Below are 14,453 nucleotides of genomic sequence, written 5' to 3' on the forward strand. Positions count from 1 at the left end.
TTGAATACAAAACTAGATATTTAATAATCATATTAATATAAATTCAATTGTTATAAAATATTGTTATTATAATAATATATAATACAAGACTAAATATTTAATAATTATATTAATATAAATTTAAATGTTATAAAATATTATTATTATTATAATAATATATAATATATAATCCTAATTTTATAAAAATTTAATAAAAATAATTAATATATTTTCTAAATAAAACTTGAAACTAGCATATATATATATATATATATATATATATGTATCACTTATAAAATATATCATTTTGTGTCTCATCCTCCTTGGGTTTTACCTAAGTTGTCCGATCGATGTGGTAAATGGTTCACATCAAGTAAAAACTGGTGTTAAGAATCTATTTTAGTGGAGTCAACTTTCTCATGAAATAGGGCCACAAGTTGTTATTTTCTCAATCAATCATGGAAAAAATAATTAGATACAAGGTTGTTTGCATCTAAAGCAACAACACATAATATGACTGCCATACTTTACGCAGTCCTATCACATATATAACACGACGATGTGGTATGATGCCTCAAATTAAAACACTTAGGGTCAACTCGAACTATGAAATGTATTTTGGTGTTGAACCAACATCAAAATTGTATAATTTTAATATCATATTTTTTTTCCATTCCAACCACAATACTAAAATTTACACTAAAAGTATATTCTATATTATTTTATCTTATATATAAAATAATATACATGCATTTTTATTATTAAATATTAACATAAAAAGTAAAAAAATAAAGAATTTATTTTGTCGTTGCTACAGTATCCCACCAAATCCCACCATATTTGGTGGGGTACTATAGCTTGACAGCATAATAATGAGACAAATACAGTTCAGTTGGATTTTAATATGGTGTGATATTAGCACTATTTTGGCATTTTGCAGTCCCATTAAACTTAACCTAAGTCCGAAAAATATACTTGAATATCTTCCTCACAAAAATCATATGGTACTTGAATTCTTCTTAAGTGTCGACACCTTTGACATGTGGTAGAGTTTTTTCTTTCCTGCACTTTTAAGCCATTTCGTATGTCAAATTGTCTTTGAAATCTTTCATTATATTGGTTACCAACCCATCATTGACATATTTCTTACTTATAACAATGATAAGCCCGAGGAAGGTGAGGATGAAGTCAAGTGATTTATAGTCAAGGTTGTAACATAAAAGTAGTCTTTCTGCCTTTGATTGAAGGAACATGAGTTTCACTTGAAAAATCTTTTTATCTCAAATATACTAGAACCAAACTAAAATCATTATCTTTACAATATAAGTTATATACTTCTTTACTACAAACTCAAAATTATTCTTTATAACGTAGCACACAAATGAATTTCACCTTCAAATGGAACTTATTCTACAACTATTCATCTAATCCAATTCACATTATTTTGTTCATAGTGTATCCAACCTAGACTAAGTGCATATTTCATACTTTTGATCAAATCCAATCGTACAACAACTCAAATCCAATCTAATCTAATTATTGGATTTGATTATTTTAAATCTATTATTATTTTGACATCAAATTATTTAATAGTACACTAAAATGTATATTTTTTATTGGATTCAATTAGAGATGAAGTATTCATCTATTTTGATACATTAATAACTGCAATTTCTACGACGTATATCTCTATAAATTTTCACAAACACAACTCTAACTCCGCTGTCATACCATTAGAAGAAAGGGAAATATCACATACTATGATACTAATATACCATAATTTTTAATTATGTCAACAAAATTAACTATTCCAAAACTATGTCATTTTGTAAAATTTGGACACAATTGCCTCTGTCATTAACAACCCCCCTCTCTCTAAAACTATCTCTCAAACATTCTCTAACCCCCCTCATTCTCTATCATGATGACATCACCATCAAAACCTCCCCGGCGGCAAAGCACCACCTCCCTACGTTGTCACCTTCATTACCACTGTCCTCTTCATTGGCGCTGCCACCTTCCATCACCATTGAAGCACTACATCGAATATCTCTCTTCATTTTTTTTATGTTTTAATGATTCAAAATGCAATCATCGAAATTGTATGTTCTACATACAAATTTTTAGGTTTTACATTATCTAATCTTGTAAATCTCGAAAAAATACCAAAATTAAAATAAAAAAAAACTAAAACGAACATTTAAGTGAAAAAATATGAATCTCCAAAGTTTTCTTCAAATTTCAGCATAGAGCATCGATATTGTATCGAAAAAGCATCGTTTTGGCTAAAAATCAAGTTTTCATGATTGCATCGCAAGAGCATCGAAACAACATCGATTTTGCATCGAAAATGCATCGTTTTTACAAAATCAATGTTGTTTCGATGTTTTTTCAATGCTTTTGCAATGCAATCATGAAAACTTGATTTTTAGCAAAAATGATGTTTTTTCAATGGAATTTCGATTCTTTGCACTGAAATTTGACGAGAATTTTAGAGATTCGTATCTTTTCACACAAATGTCCGTTTCAGTTGATTTTTTTTTAATTTTAGTATTTTTTCGAGATCTACAAGATTAGATCATGTAAAATCTTAAATTTATAAGTAGAACATACAATTTCGATGATTGCATTTTGAATTATTAATACATAAAAAAAATGAAGAGAGATATTCAATGGGTTGCTTCAATAGTAATGGAAGGTGGCGGCGCCATTGGAAATGATGGTGGTAATAACAGCGACAACTTGGGGAGGTGGTGCTCTATTGCCATGGGGAGGTTGTGGTGGTGGTGGTGTCGTCATGGTAGAGAATGTGAGAGGGCTTGAGAGAATGTTTGAAAGATAGTTTTAGAGAGAGAGATGGTTGTCAATGACGGGCAATTGTGTCCAAATTTTACAAAATGACATGGCTTTAAAATAGTTAATTATGTTGCCACATTTAAAAATTATGGTATATTAGAATGCATAATATGTGCTCTAATTCACAATGTTCAAGGTTGAGTTATTTTACAAAAAAAATAAAAATAAAAAATAGTAAGAAGAAAATGGAAACATGGTATTGACCAAGGGCGACGAGAGAAGGATTATATTCTATTCTCTTGTCCATTTGTGTCAATAGACATTTTGCCAACATTTTAAAATAGATCATAAAATATCAAGCATAGTTTCTCGAAATCTTTTAAAAGATAAATAGTCTTGAAGAATAAATTACTTTTTTTTAACAAGAATAAATTACTTGGAAATGTTAAAATGTGTAAACCGCTCAAGAAAAGAAAAAGATATTCTAAAATATAAATCAAACTAATCACAATAGGTAAACGAATTGATAATTTTTTTTTCACAAAATGTAAATGGTAAACATAAAATGTGCCTAGCAGTCATAAAATGGAATGATGAGAAAGGAGAGTGAGTGAGGGCAAACTCTTTTCAATTTATAGAAATGGGTGGTCGACGTTCATAGGGTAGTGTATGTACTATATATAATAATATTACCAAACTCTTTCCATTCCTCAACTTTTCCCAACATTATACCGTTTAATGAATTGTGTAATTGATTCAATTTAATCACATTGCTCATAATCTATCATAATATTATTATATATAGTGTATGTACTATATATAATAATATTACCAAACTCTTTCCATTCCTCAACTTTTCCCAACATTATACCGTTTAATGAATCGTGTAATTGATTCAATTTAATCACATTGCTCATAATCTATCATCTGAAAAGATTGATGCTACAAAATAACATCAATTTAAACTTGAGACGACAAAACGATATGTATCTATGTGATGAAGAACCTCTTATTTCCATTTGGAAAATATGTGGTTTACTTTTCTGTATGCCGATACTACTGCACCGCTCATATATAAGATACCATAAACATAAACATAAACATAGTTGTACAACAAATGTCAAAATCTGTACAAGTTTTCCGACGGCCAATTCTTTTCTGTACACTTTATATTTACAAACAAGCTGGTCCCTAGTTGTAGAGCATCTATCTCCTAGAAAACTCTCCAGTGGGACTTCTGTCATTTTAATGGCTTACTTATAAATCATCGGCCAAAAGTTCTGGCCAGTGCTGTTAGAATATTTAGTAACTGTAGTGGCGAAATCCCACAGATTAGAAAATGAATACAGAAAATGTTATTTCAATGGAAGGAAAAAAGAAGAAAATACCTCTAGTATTTATGCCGTTGCTGCTAAAATCTGTAGCTTGACACCAGTTTGAAATTTTATAATGTGATGACAGCAGCAGCCAAGAACATAAGTTTTCAACCAAGAATGACTTCTACAATGAATTGCTACTGCTCCCAAAAGTTGAACTTTGAGGTGCTGATGCGGGCACCTGTGGGGGAGACATGGTGCTCAGCCCTTCTTTTGAGACATTTTCAGAGCTTGCACCTTCCGTACTTGGTGCATATGGTCTCGTGACTTTATTTTTTAACGAATCCTGAATAACATAACAAAATAACGTTACAGAACAAAACCTCCAATCAAATCTTTACGGAGATGTTTACAGGGCTGCCATATTTGCATCGGCAATTGAATGAAAACTTGACCCTAGCAATATATCAGTGATTTATTCGATAGGAGACCATATATAAAGGACTAGACTCAAACTTATCCAAGTAGCTGCTAATTTATGACATCTCGTTAGCATGAAAAGAATTGATTGTTCTTTCACATGTATCTCCTAGACATAAGAGGTCCACAAAATCATAAGATATTGCAGAGCAACTAAAGCAGGTGTGCTCTTTAAAACACATAATACAGCGCTAAGGACTGACCTTTGATTGGTTGGGTCCGTAAGTTTGCAAAGCTAGCTCAATCGAAGAGTAAACTTCAAAAGCCTGTTGGGAATCAGGATTGCATTTTACAACACGAAATTGTTCCTTCAACTCTGTTGATCTTGTCCGTAAGTACAGTATAAGACGTGAAGGTAGAGCATTTGGATTATCTTTCTTTCCATGGATCAATTCCATGGTTGCAAGGTCATCCAACAGGACATCCCATACTATTGAACATGGATCCTTTGCTGGGCTGAACTTTCTTTGACCAATGATATTGGAGGGTTGCTGGAATTGACAGAAATTCAACACTACTTTATTTAATGTTGTTTGAGAAGGAGACTACATAGAGACATAGAACGTTTTTAGTCAAGCTAGCTTACCTGTAATAATATCACTCTTCGATGAGTAACCACAAGAATTTTTGATTTTGGGATTAAGAAATGATCTTCATAAGCATCAGTTAAGGCAAACTTTCCACGTACTTTAAAAAGATCAACCTGGCCTAAAAATGAACCTGATTCTGCCAACTGTAGAATAATCTGCATAACAAACAAATAATAGCATATGTTTTCGCACATCAGAATGTTGACTATTTATATATATATATATATAAATATATATATATATATATCTTTCACTCCAACAAAATGAACAAGCATTTTTATATCTTTACTAATTAATGTCGGGACCAAACAATTTACTACTGAATGTAGATCTACAAACATTGAAATAATTTTAGATAATTGCAAATCAAATTATCAATCTTAGAGACTTCCTGATAACAAATATTTAGTCAAGGAATTTACATAACCAGTTGAAAAACAATACCTGTCCTCGAGCTTTGTACTCGTCATAAGGCCGGAGTAAATTATCACCACTAATTACGCGAGGAAGTCTCCTGCGAAGAAGTTGTTCATCAGAAGTTATAGCTGATGCTATCTTCATTCTCATTGCATTGGCTCCTTCTGTGGTTTTTGACAAAAGATCCAGAACCCCACTAACTGGTTGTGCCGCTGCACCAATTAGTCCTCTTCCAACACCTTGAACAAAACCCTCAACACCAGAAGTTTTTGCACCTTCAAGAGGCTTTGTTAATATTCCAGTGACTCCCCTGAATAGGCCTTTTGCTAGTGCACCACCTCCTTCTCTAATAACATCACCAAGATCCTCTATGCCCTTGTTTTCCTGTCATGTTAATCGACTTTAAATATTTGAACCTTCAAGATATAACCAAAACAACATATTGACCTTGTAAAAAAAGTATGCAAACCTGTCTCTGCCGACTTTGGATGAACTTCTTATCCATTGATAAGGCAGCCATACCCTTACTCATATGTCCAAGTGCACTGCTTGCGTTACCCAATATATCAACACCAGAAATCAATTGAAGAGGTTGGCCAAGGAGATCCTTCCGTATGTTTGAAATAGCAATATTTGTCATTGAACTCTGCCTCATGCACACATTCTCATGAAACCTTTGATTTATTCTAACCTGGATAATAAATACAAAATATGTTATTAAAATGTTCTGTCAACCTGATGGACACACTCTCGTAAAACATTATCATGTGGCTTTAAGACTTTGACTGCAGTTAGTTAAAGTAGCTGGATATCTCCTTGGTTATACCTCCACCTAAGTCCTATGCTCTTGCATGTTGAAGAAGAGATGGTGTTTAGTGGGAGATGGCCTGTCTGGGTGTTTCTTTGGGTCTTTCTACCGAAGAGTTTAGTTGTCACTTCAGGCACTGTGGTTAAGTTTCTGTTTTGTTTTTGCCTGGTTGTTTCTCCTTCAATAAGGTTTCTTGTTTTCTTAATTTACTAAAAAAAAGGAAAAAGACCTCTCGTTGACACTAGATAGAATAGCACCGAAATAAGTAGAAATGTCTGATTATGAAAACATACAAAGATAAGAGAGGTGCTTGTTTGTAGAAACTTCCTGGTGTTTCTGTGTCCTAATGGTAAAAATAGAATAAAACAAAAGCAATATTGAAACTCCACAGTAATGCCATGTGATTCAGGATGGCCAGAAACATAATGATGGCTTGATAAATGGATGAAGCTCACATAAGTGGTGCAGAGGGAAATATAGAAAGGAGATAACAGGTATTATTGAAAAACACTCATCTACTCAAGACATAATTTTGAGTAGAAAGTTTCATAGTAAAATTACTAAGGTCTGGCCATCATAACAGATTACTGTTTCCTAGCACAGGGATGCCGTTGGGGTTACAATAAAACAACTTCGCTATCTAGAAACATAACATAATAGAATTAGAATACATACTGGCATATTCTCAGTGTTTCCCAGTGCAGTCATCAATGATGCCCAAAAGCCAAGTACACCCCTTGGTCGTTGACTGGGTGACATAGCCATTGACACCTTGAACCGAACTTCTGAGATGTTAAGAACTCTGTACATTCCACAAACATAATTAGAACTCTTCTTAAATACAGGGCATAAACATATAGCCGAAAAACAAATCACCAACTTGAGCATCTTACATACCCAATTTGGATAATTGGATCAACAGCAACGGCAGTGGTTTGGTTATCATATAAGCGATTGAAGTTGACCTGCTGGATCATTTCATGAAGGCGCCATATAATAGGTTCATGAATGTTTATCAGAAAGGCAGCATTTTCAGGACCCTAAACGATCAATAAAAATATGATTAGTATAAAAAAGAAAAAGGAAACAAAAAAACCTCCTCTAAACAATGATCTACTCACATAAAAACCAATATATGGATAGACACAAAGATCCAGCGACCCGTTTGATTGCATGGTCACAGAAAATTTCAAGATATAATCCGTCTCATCCCCAACTTTCTGTGGTCTGAAAAGAACTGGCATTGGAGTTAATGGCAGCTGATTATCCACTTGTATCCCATGCATTCTTAATTTGAACCTACAACACAGAAGACAAATGAAGCGTTGGAACTTGGCGGTTGTGGATAATTAGAGAAATAAAAGCAAAAGCACCAGAGCACCAAACCAAAGCAATGGAACCTATGTGACATTACAAAAGAAACACATGCATAAATTTATCCAGGAGAGTGGATCAAACTAAATCTGTGTTTCACATTCAAGTATACATATAGATGTGTTCTTAGGAGAAGACCCCACTAATTTACTTAAGATTGAACCACAAAATACTAACCAACACATTTTTCCCACCACTAGTATAGTACATACCTTTCTTGTTGATCAAACTGGGTATTTTCCCTAGTTATTGGGTAATAATATGCACAAGGTAAGCTTACACTTCTAACAAGAATAGATGACATCCATAAAAAAATTATATTAATAATAATAAATAAATAAAAACAAGAATACAGCATCAATGCATCCTAGAGATATTCATGAAATACACATACACACGTATAAATATGCTCATAGAGAAGCACAAAAATATGCAAACGGACCTAAACTCAACTATAAAACATCCAAAGGAACCTACCTACTAATTCCAGAGCCCAAGCCAGTAGAATATGCAAAAATAAAAGTCTGAACAGAGAGGTACAAAATTTCTTCAGGTGTGTGATCAATGATTGATACTCCAAGCTCAGCTAATTCAACAATAACATGAAATTCTGAGTCTGAGGTGGACGGTGATTGCTGTTGAGGTGGGTTCTTTAAAGAAAGCTGTGATAGAGGAGATGTGCCTGTTTTACTCAATATTCCAATAGGTTCACTCTCTGGCAACCAGTCACTGATCTTAACAACATTGACTTTCTCTTCTTTTATTATCGAAATGCTTAGAGCTCTAAAAGTCCCACTTGTAACATGCATGGGTTGATGAGCAGAAATTTCAACAATATCAAACTTCTGAGATTTAGACTGGTCATCTCCATCGATGAGGAGTTCCAACAAATGTCTTCTACCAAGATCTTCCCAAAGAAAAGAAGCTGCCGAATTAGGTAGAAGGAACTGCCATGAATCATTCATACCATCTACTTGCCGGAAATGAATGGGCAAAAACATGGAGCGATTTTCAATCCTGCAATTAAAAATTTGATCATTATTGCCCAGTACTGGAGGATATGAATTTACTGACTAATGTCCAAAAAAACATACATAAATAACTTGAAGCAAGTTCAAGTTCATCATAGCAGAATGGAAGAAAAAAAAAGTATATCTCACTACTAATAAAGTTGCACTAGCATATCTTCTTTCACAAACTCATTTATGATTTACAATCAGATGAGGTGGTATAGTTCACTAAAGTAGAGTAAAAGTATAACCTGTAAGGACTTGATGATGAGTCTGGACGAAAAATAACTTCGTAGCTTGAGCTCTTTGCTCCACTTCTGATTGCTACTCTTAGCTGCAGTTGGTCATTACCAGTCTCTTTCTTCAAGCATATTCGCATCACACCTTCATTACAAACACTAAAGGGAGTACTCCATTTATAGCCATCAACCCGCAACTGAAAGGAAATACATATCTCAATCAATGTCATGTAAATCTTATTTATATATACATAAATAATAAAATAAATAAATATATATAAATATATATATATATATATATTTGAAAGAAATAGGGCAGCATGGACCTTCAAAATTTCAAACTTATAAGACTGCCAACGGAAGGGTTTTGGAGAATCAGTGGGATGAATCCATGATACGGAATGAGATTCACACTGCTGCAGGCAAAGACTGTAACCGACCCTATTAATAAACAAGGTGTAGGGCTGAAAATGGAGAACCTGAATATCAACCAATTTAGTAGTTGTTAGATAGTTATTAGGTTCCATAAAAGCCAGCAAATATTCACATAGTGAAGAGCACAAACATTTTATGCAAACATTACGTATACAATGGACCTTCCCTGCAAAAATTTGTTCTGACAGCTATAACTTATACATTGGAAGCCTTTAGCCTAAGTGGGAAGGTTTTTTGTCTAAGGAAAAAAGAAAGAAAGAACTATTTTGTTAATAAAAAACTTACAAATACTAGATAGTTTAACAGCACCAGAAGCAAACAAACTGACGTAGCATATGGATTTTCTACATAAGACTCCTTGGATGGGTTAACTTTAGTACATTTGTAATCTGCTTGTACAGGTCTGGGTCAAAGTTGTCAAGTTTAATTCCCAAAGCCACATCCTTTTGCAAAGCAATATATTTTATTTAAAGTTCATACTCATATGGACAAAAGCAAGAGAATCAGGACGTTTCCGTAAAACTAAACAAAAAGACAACTGCATAAAACCAGATTATACAACACCAAGTCCCATTTTGACAAACAGCAAACTTGTAAGGATCATTACTTTCTTCAATGTACATGATATGAGATTATTTATGTTGAGGATTATTGGTACACGACAGAAGTAAAAATAGCAGCAGGAATAGCTATTCCTGTGAATGGCATTAACATGGTATGGTCATTTCTAATAAAACATGCAACTTTTTTGCATCAAACCAACTTGTGCCATGTATAAAACTCTTTTCCTGCTTGTTGCAAAGTTAAGTTTTTCTTGGTTCTGTATATGACATAAACTGAGCTATAGGTTTCCTTCATATGAAGTCAAATTTATATTAATTATGGGGAATATTACTATATTTTGTTTCGTGTTTTGTGTGAGCAAATATTCAAAAAATAAGGTACCAAGATTTTGGAATTCAACCTTTGTTCTGTCAGAGGTCAAGTTTAGTCGAGCTGAAAGCTTGTAGTAAGAACCATCTGAACTAAATGCTTTTACATCAACCCGTTCCTGCAAGTGAAATTCAATTTCAGTGACCATTAACAAGACAGAAAAGTTTACCTAACAATGATTTCCTTCTCTCTCTCTCTCTCTCTCAATATATATATATATATTATGATTTCCTTTTCTCCCCCTTTTCTTAAGGTTCAAGCAGGGAGAGAAAGAGGAACAAAGAAAAGATGATCAAGAGTATAAATCTTGCACACCTTCTTTTCTATCTCAAGAAGAGATATCCCAGGACTGAAAAATTCTGAATGACGCATGGCAACAGCAATGCCAACCCTGGCGGACACATATGAATCTTTTTGTGATTGAAAAAGGATAACCCCACTGCGTCCTGCATTATCTTGTGGAGAAAGCATACAAGGAAAAGGACTAGTTTCCTCAATTGCTTCAAGCACTTGAATGTTTCTTCTGTGAACAGAATGCTTCCTTTCCAATGAGTTTGTAGGACTTTTCAATGCCATCTTAGCAGATTTGACTGCTCTAGAAAGTATTTGGGAATCCACTTCTGCATTGTCCAATGGCTCTACTTCCACCACTCGATAGGCCAAAGGGAGAGATGAATTATTAACTATCCAGTATGGAACAAAAAACCTTATCGTTTTAGGTGCAGCAGTGGTTCCTCCAATATCATGCTCAATTCTCACACGCAATCTCCTGCGAATTGAGATATGAAGTATTTTCAAGATGAAGAATCAACCAACAGGAAACAAATGAAATCTCAAGAAATATTAAAAAGTAAAGAACTTCAAACAGATACATCTTGTTTTTTTTTATTGGAGGACATTGTTGATTATAATCAATGGAAGTGGCTGTGAGATTATATTTTATAATTATCTTCAACCATCCATTTCAATAAATTAGAGATCTAGAAATCACAATTGAATGCTGAATACCATTTGCACAAAACTCAAAAGGAACAGCAAACAAAAGTAGAAAAAAGGGCCTTTGGGAATCACAAACCGTTTACTCTGTTGCTGAACCATCCAGAACGATGAAGCATGATCATTGTTAGGAAGGTTCAAAACGAGAACAGGGTCCTGAAAAAACAGAGAGCTTAATTTACACTCGCAATTTTTTTCCTCAAAGGAGGAAGTGCGTTAATAGTTGCATGAACTTCTTACCTTCTCCATAGACCAACCACCCTGAATGAATAATGTTAGATAGATAGGTTTCTGGATGTCAGCCGAATATACAGGTACAGTTCCCCGTGAAGAGATAACTCCACGTTGTCTCTCAATGCAATTTCCCTCTTTAGTTTTCTCCCATATTGTATATTCAGCTGGACATGGAAATCGATTTTCAAACTTCAAAGGAGCATTGACAGATATTCGCCAATCATAAACAGGTACATTCAGTTCAGTACGAAGAACTGATGCATCTGTTCCAACACTCAGCCAAAATTGTTTTCTACCAGTACTAGAGCATAGAAGTACATCCTTCTTCTCAAGTTTATCTAACATGAAAGTAAAATTAGACATCTTATTTTCTTGTTTTGAGGCATATTGTCTGGAAAGTGAAACTTGCTCCACAAGAGCCTGATCCTTTCCACACGCATAACCAGAACCAACAGTAACTGCATCACCCCAAGTGTACGGAGTCTGGGGATGATCAACAGAAGGACGAATTTGTAGACATTGGTTGGAATCCCGGGAAGTACTTCTCCAAGGTAAAACTACAGAAGCTCCAGGATGTACAACAGGAAAGTCATTGTTAATTATTTGCTGCCGTGTACGAATCCAACGTCGTCGACGCACAAGATCAAAAGATGATTTTGTGCATGACTTCGAAGAAGTTGGAGGCCATCTCAAACTGGGAAAATCAGGACCATACGCCCACCCATCTTTGTCAACAAATTGATATTTATCAATAGTCCATGCCGAACTCCATCGCCATCCAGGGAGAAGTGGAGGTTCAGAGAAATCCTAACAGAAAAGAAAGGCCCGGGAAAAGTGAAGGAAGTAACAAACAAAAGTAAAAGAAAACTCAAATTAAAATTATCACTGTCTCAATACCTTCGAGGAATTTAAGAAGTCTCGACTGCTCCATGGCCCTGGCTCAACACTCCCAAGACCAGACCAGTTGTTACCCCAACCAGAACTTGGTTGATAACGTTGATTTTGAAAAATTTCTTCTGCCACAGAATTGTTACTTGTTCCTGAGTTGGGAGACGGACTTATTGAAATATCCAACATAACATCCGACTCGTTGACTAGTGTTGCAAGACTTCTAAATATTGCGTGCTTCTTGCCATTTTTCATGACAACTTCCATGGCAATAAAATCATTCTGTAATGATTTTGGGACAACCGACAGTGGAAGCAATGAGCGAATACTCTCCCAGGTACCCTGGGGTCCCAGACCAACCCAGAAACCAACATCTCTTTCCAGAACAGTATCAGTTCCCATATCTTTTTTAATTTTTGGAGTTGTTTTCCTCTCAAAACATGTAGTAGAAACAAACAAGCATCCACAGTCAAGAATTTCATCCGGACTGTTTTGATGAACCTGCAAAATACAACACTAAATCACATGAGAGAACTTTAAAAAAAAAAAAGTCAACAAACAACACAAGAATTAAAAAACCCACCTTCCTCTTTAGTGGATATGATATGAGATTTTGAGCTTCATGAGCTTGATGGAACATCCTCACTGAAGCTACCTTCCTCAACATGAGCGAACCATGCTCCACAGGAAATGAGAGTGCACCAACAACTTCCCCTGTATACGAAGAGCCAAATGAACAACACAACAAACTCAAATAGAGGTGAAGAAAAGAAGAGCAAGACAAGGATGATGTGCCAAGTTTACAACTAGAGGAAAACTTCCTCAGTAAAAATACATTTTGTAGGTACAAGTACAACAGGGCAATATAAAAGAAGAGCAGAGAGCATGAAGCCAATTAGAGTTTAAATATGGCTCCATCAGTATGTGGATCTACACAAGCTAGCCCATACAAGTAATATCCTAGATTCCCCTCTCATTTTATTCAGAAAAATATTCTAGATAAGTTTCTAAATAAAATACATTTTTTTCTTTTAAGAAAAACAAAAAGATTAAAGAAGCAAAAGAATGAAAAATGAATGTGCAAGAATCACTAAATCAAAATATTATCCATACACATATGCAACTTCATGAAAAGTAACTCATAAAAAGAAAAGGCAAACACCAGTGTGTATATTAGTTGTCTAATTAGAGTTGTATATTAGTTGTCTAATTAGCTTAACTCTAGGTTCCTAATTATATAGTTTCCTAAGATAGATTCCTAGTTGTGTATATATATGAGTATTATTTTTCAATGAAAATTATGAGAATACAATTCATTATTCACCTTTGATAACATGGTATAAGAGCATATTTTGGGATTGTGATTCGAAATTTGAAATTAGAGTTTGCCACAAATTGGGGTTTGCAATTAGGGTTTGGTTTTTCTTTCATTTTTAGGGTTCCTTTTTCAACAACCCTATTTGGAGTGCTCTTTTGTTCTCACCGCCGGCACAGGAGTACTGCCCAGTCGCCGACCAACCAATCCTCGCCATTCGAAGTCCTGAAACGCCGCGAGTGGGCCCCACGCGCCAATTCGGTGCTTGGTTTGGAACAGAGTCCTCGTACTTGGTTTGGAAAATTTAGTTAGGCTGTTGAAAAGTTTGGTATGATGAAAAGCAAGTCTGACCATTCGGTGTTCTACAAACAATCAAAGGCTGGTATTATTCAGTTAGTTGTGTATGTGGATGACATTGCTCTTACTAGAAGTGATAATACAGACATCTCATCTCTCAAGTCATTCATTCATACTCAGTCACACGAAGGATTAGGAGGTTCTAAAGTATTTCTTGGGTGTTGAAGTTACAAGAAGTAAAAATGGTATCTTTTAGAATATATGTCCTTGATTTTTTAACTGAGATAGGAAAATTGGGAGCAAAGCCTTGTAGTACTTCAATGACTCCGAACATGCACCTTATAGG

General features: G+C 34.5%; 1 protein-coding gene across 2 annotated transcripts in view; it reads right to left on the bottom strand.

Moving 5' to 3' along the window:
• Positions 1-3,760: 3,760 nt before the first annotated feature.
• The window catches only part of LOC133819601 (uncharacterized), a 36,933-nt gene continuing 26,240 nt past the window's right edge, over positions 3,761-14,453 (bottom strand). For both annotated transcript variants that reach the window (XM_062252886.1, XM_062252885.1), the window contains exons 47-63: positions 13,079-13,209; positions 12,505-12,996; positions 11,614-12,414; positions 11,453-11,529; positions 10,693-11,146; positions 10,409-10,495; positions 9,336-9,488; positions 9,022-9,206; positions 8,238-8,777; positions 7,508-7,685; positions 7,284-7,426; positions 7,062-7,188; positions 6,048-6,269; positions 5,606-5,962; positions 5,158-5,316; positions 4,775-5,062; positions 3,761-4,437 (exon numbers count right to left, since the gene is read on the bottom strand). In XM_062252886.1, coding sequence (XP_062108870.1) covers positions 4,276-4,437; positions 4,775-5,062; positions 5,158-5,316; positions 5,606-5,962; positions 6,048-6,269; positions 7,062-7,188; positions 7,284-7,426; positions 7,508-7,685; positions 8,238-8,777; positions 9,022-9,206; positions 9,336-9,488; positions 10,409-10,495; positions 10,693-11,146; positions 11,453-11,529; positions 11,614-12,414; positions 12,505-12,996; positions 13,079-13,209 — 4,556 coding nt within the window. In that variant the 3' untranslated portion in view covers positions 3,761-4,275. The remainder of the gene's footprint in view (positions 4,438-4,774; positions 5,063-5,157; positions 5,317-5,605; positions 5,963-6,047; positions 6,270-7,061; positions 7,189-7,283; positions 7,427-7,507; positions 7,686-8,237; positions 8,778-9,021; positions 9,207-9,335; positions 9,489-10,408; positions 10,496-10,692; positions 11,147-11,452; positions 11,530-11,613; positions 12,415-12,504; positions 12,997-13,078; positions 13,210-14,453) is intronic.

The sequence above is a fragment of the Humulus lupulus genome, chromosome 2, assembly GCF_963169125.1.
Source record: "Humulus lupulus chromosome 2, drHumLupu1.1, whole genome shotgun sequence".
In the NCBI taxonomy this organism is placed as follows: Eukaryota; Viridiplantae; Streptophyta; class Magnoliopsida; order Rosales; family Cannabaceae; genus Humulus; species Humulus lupulus.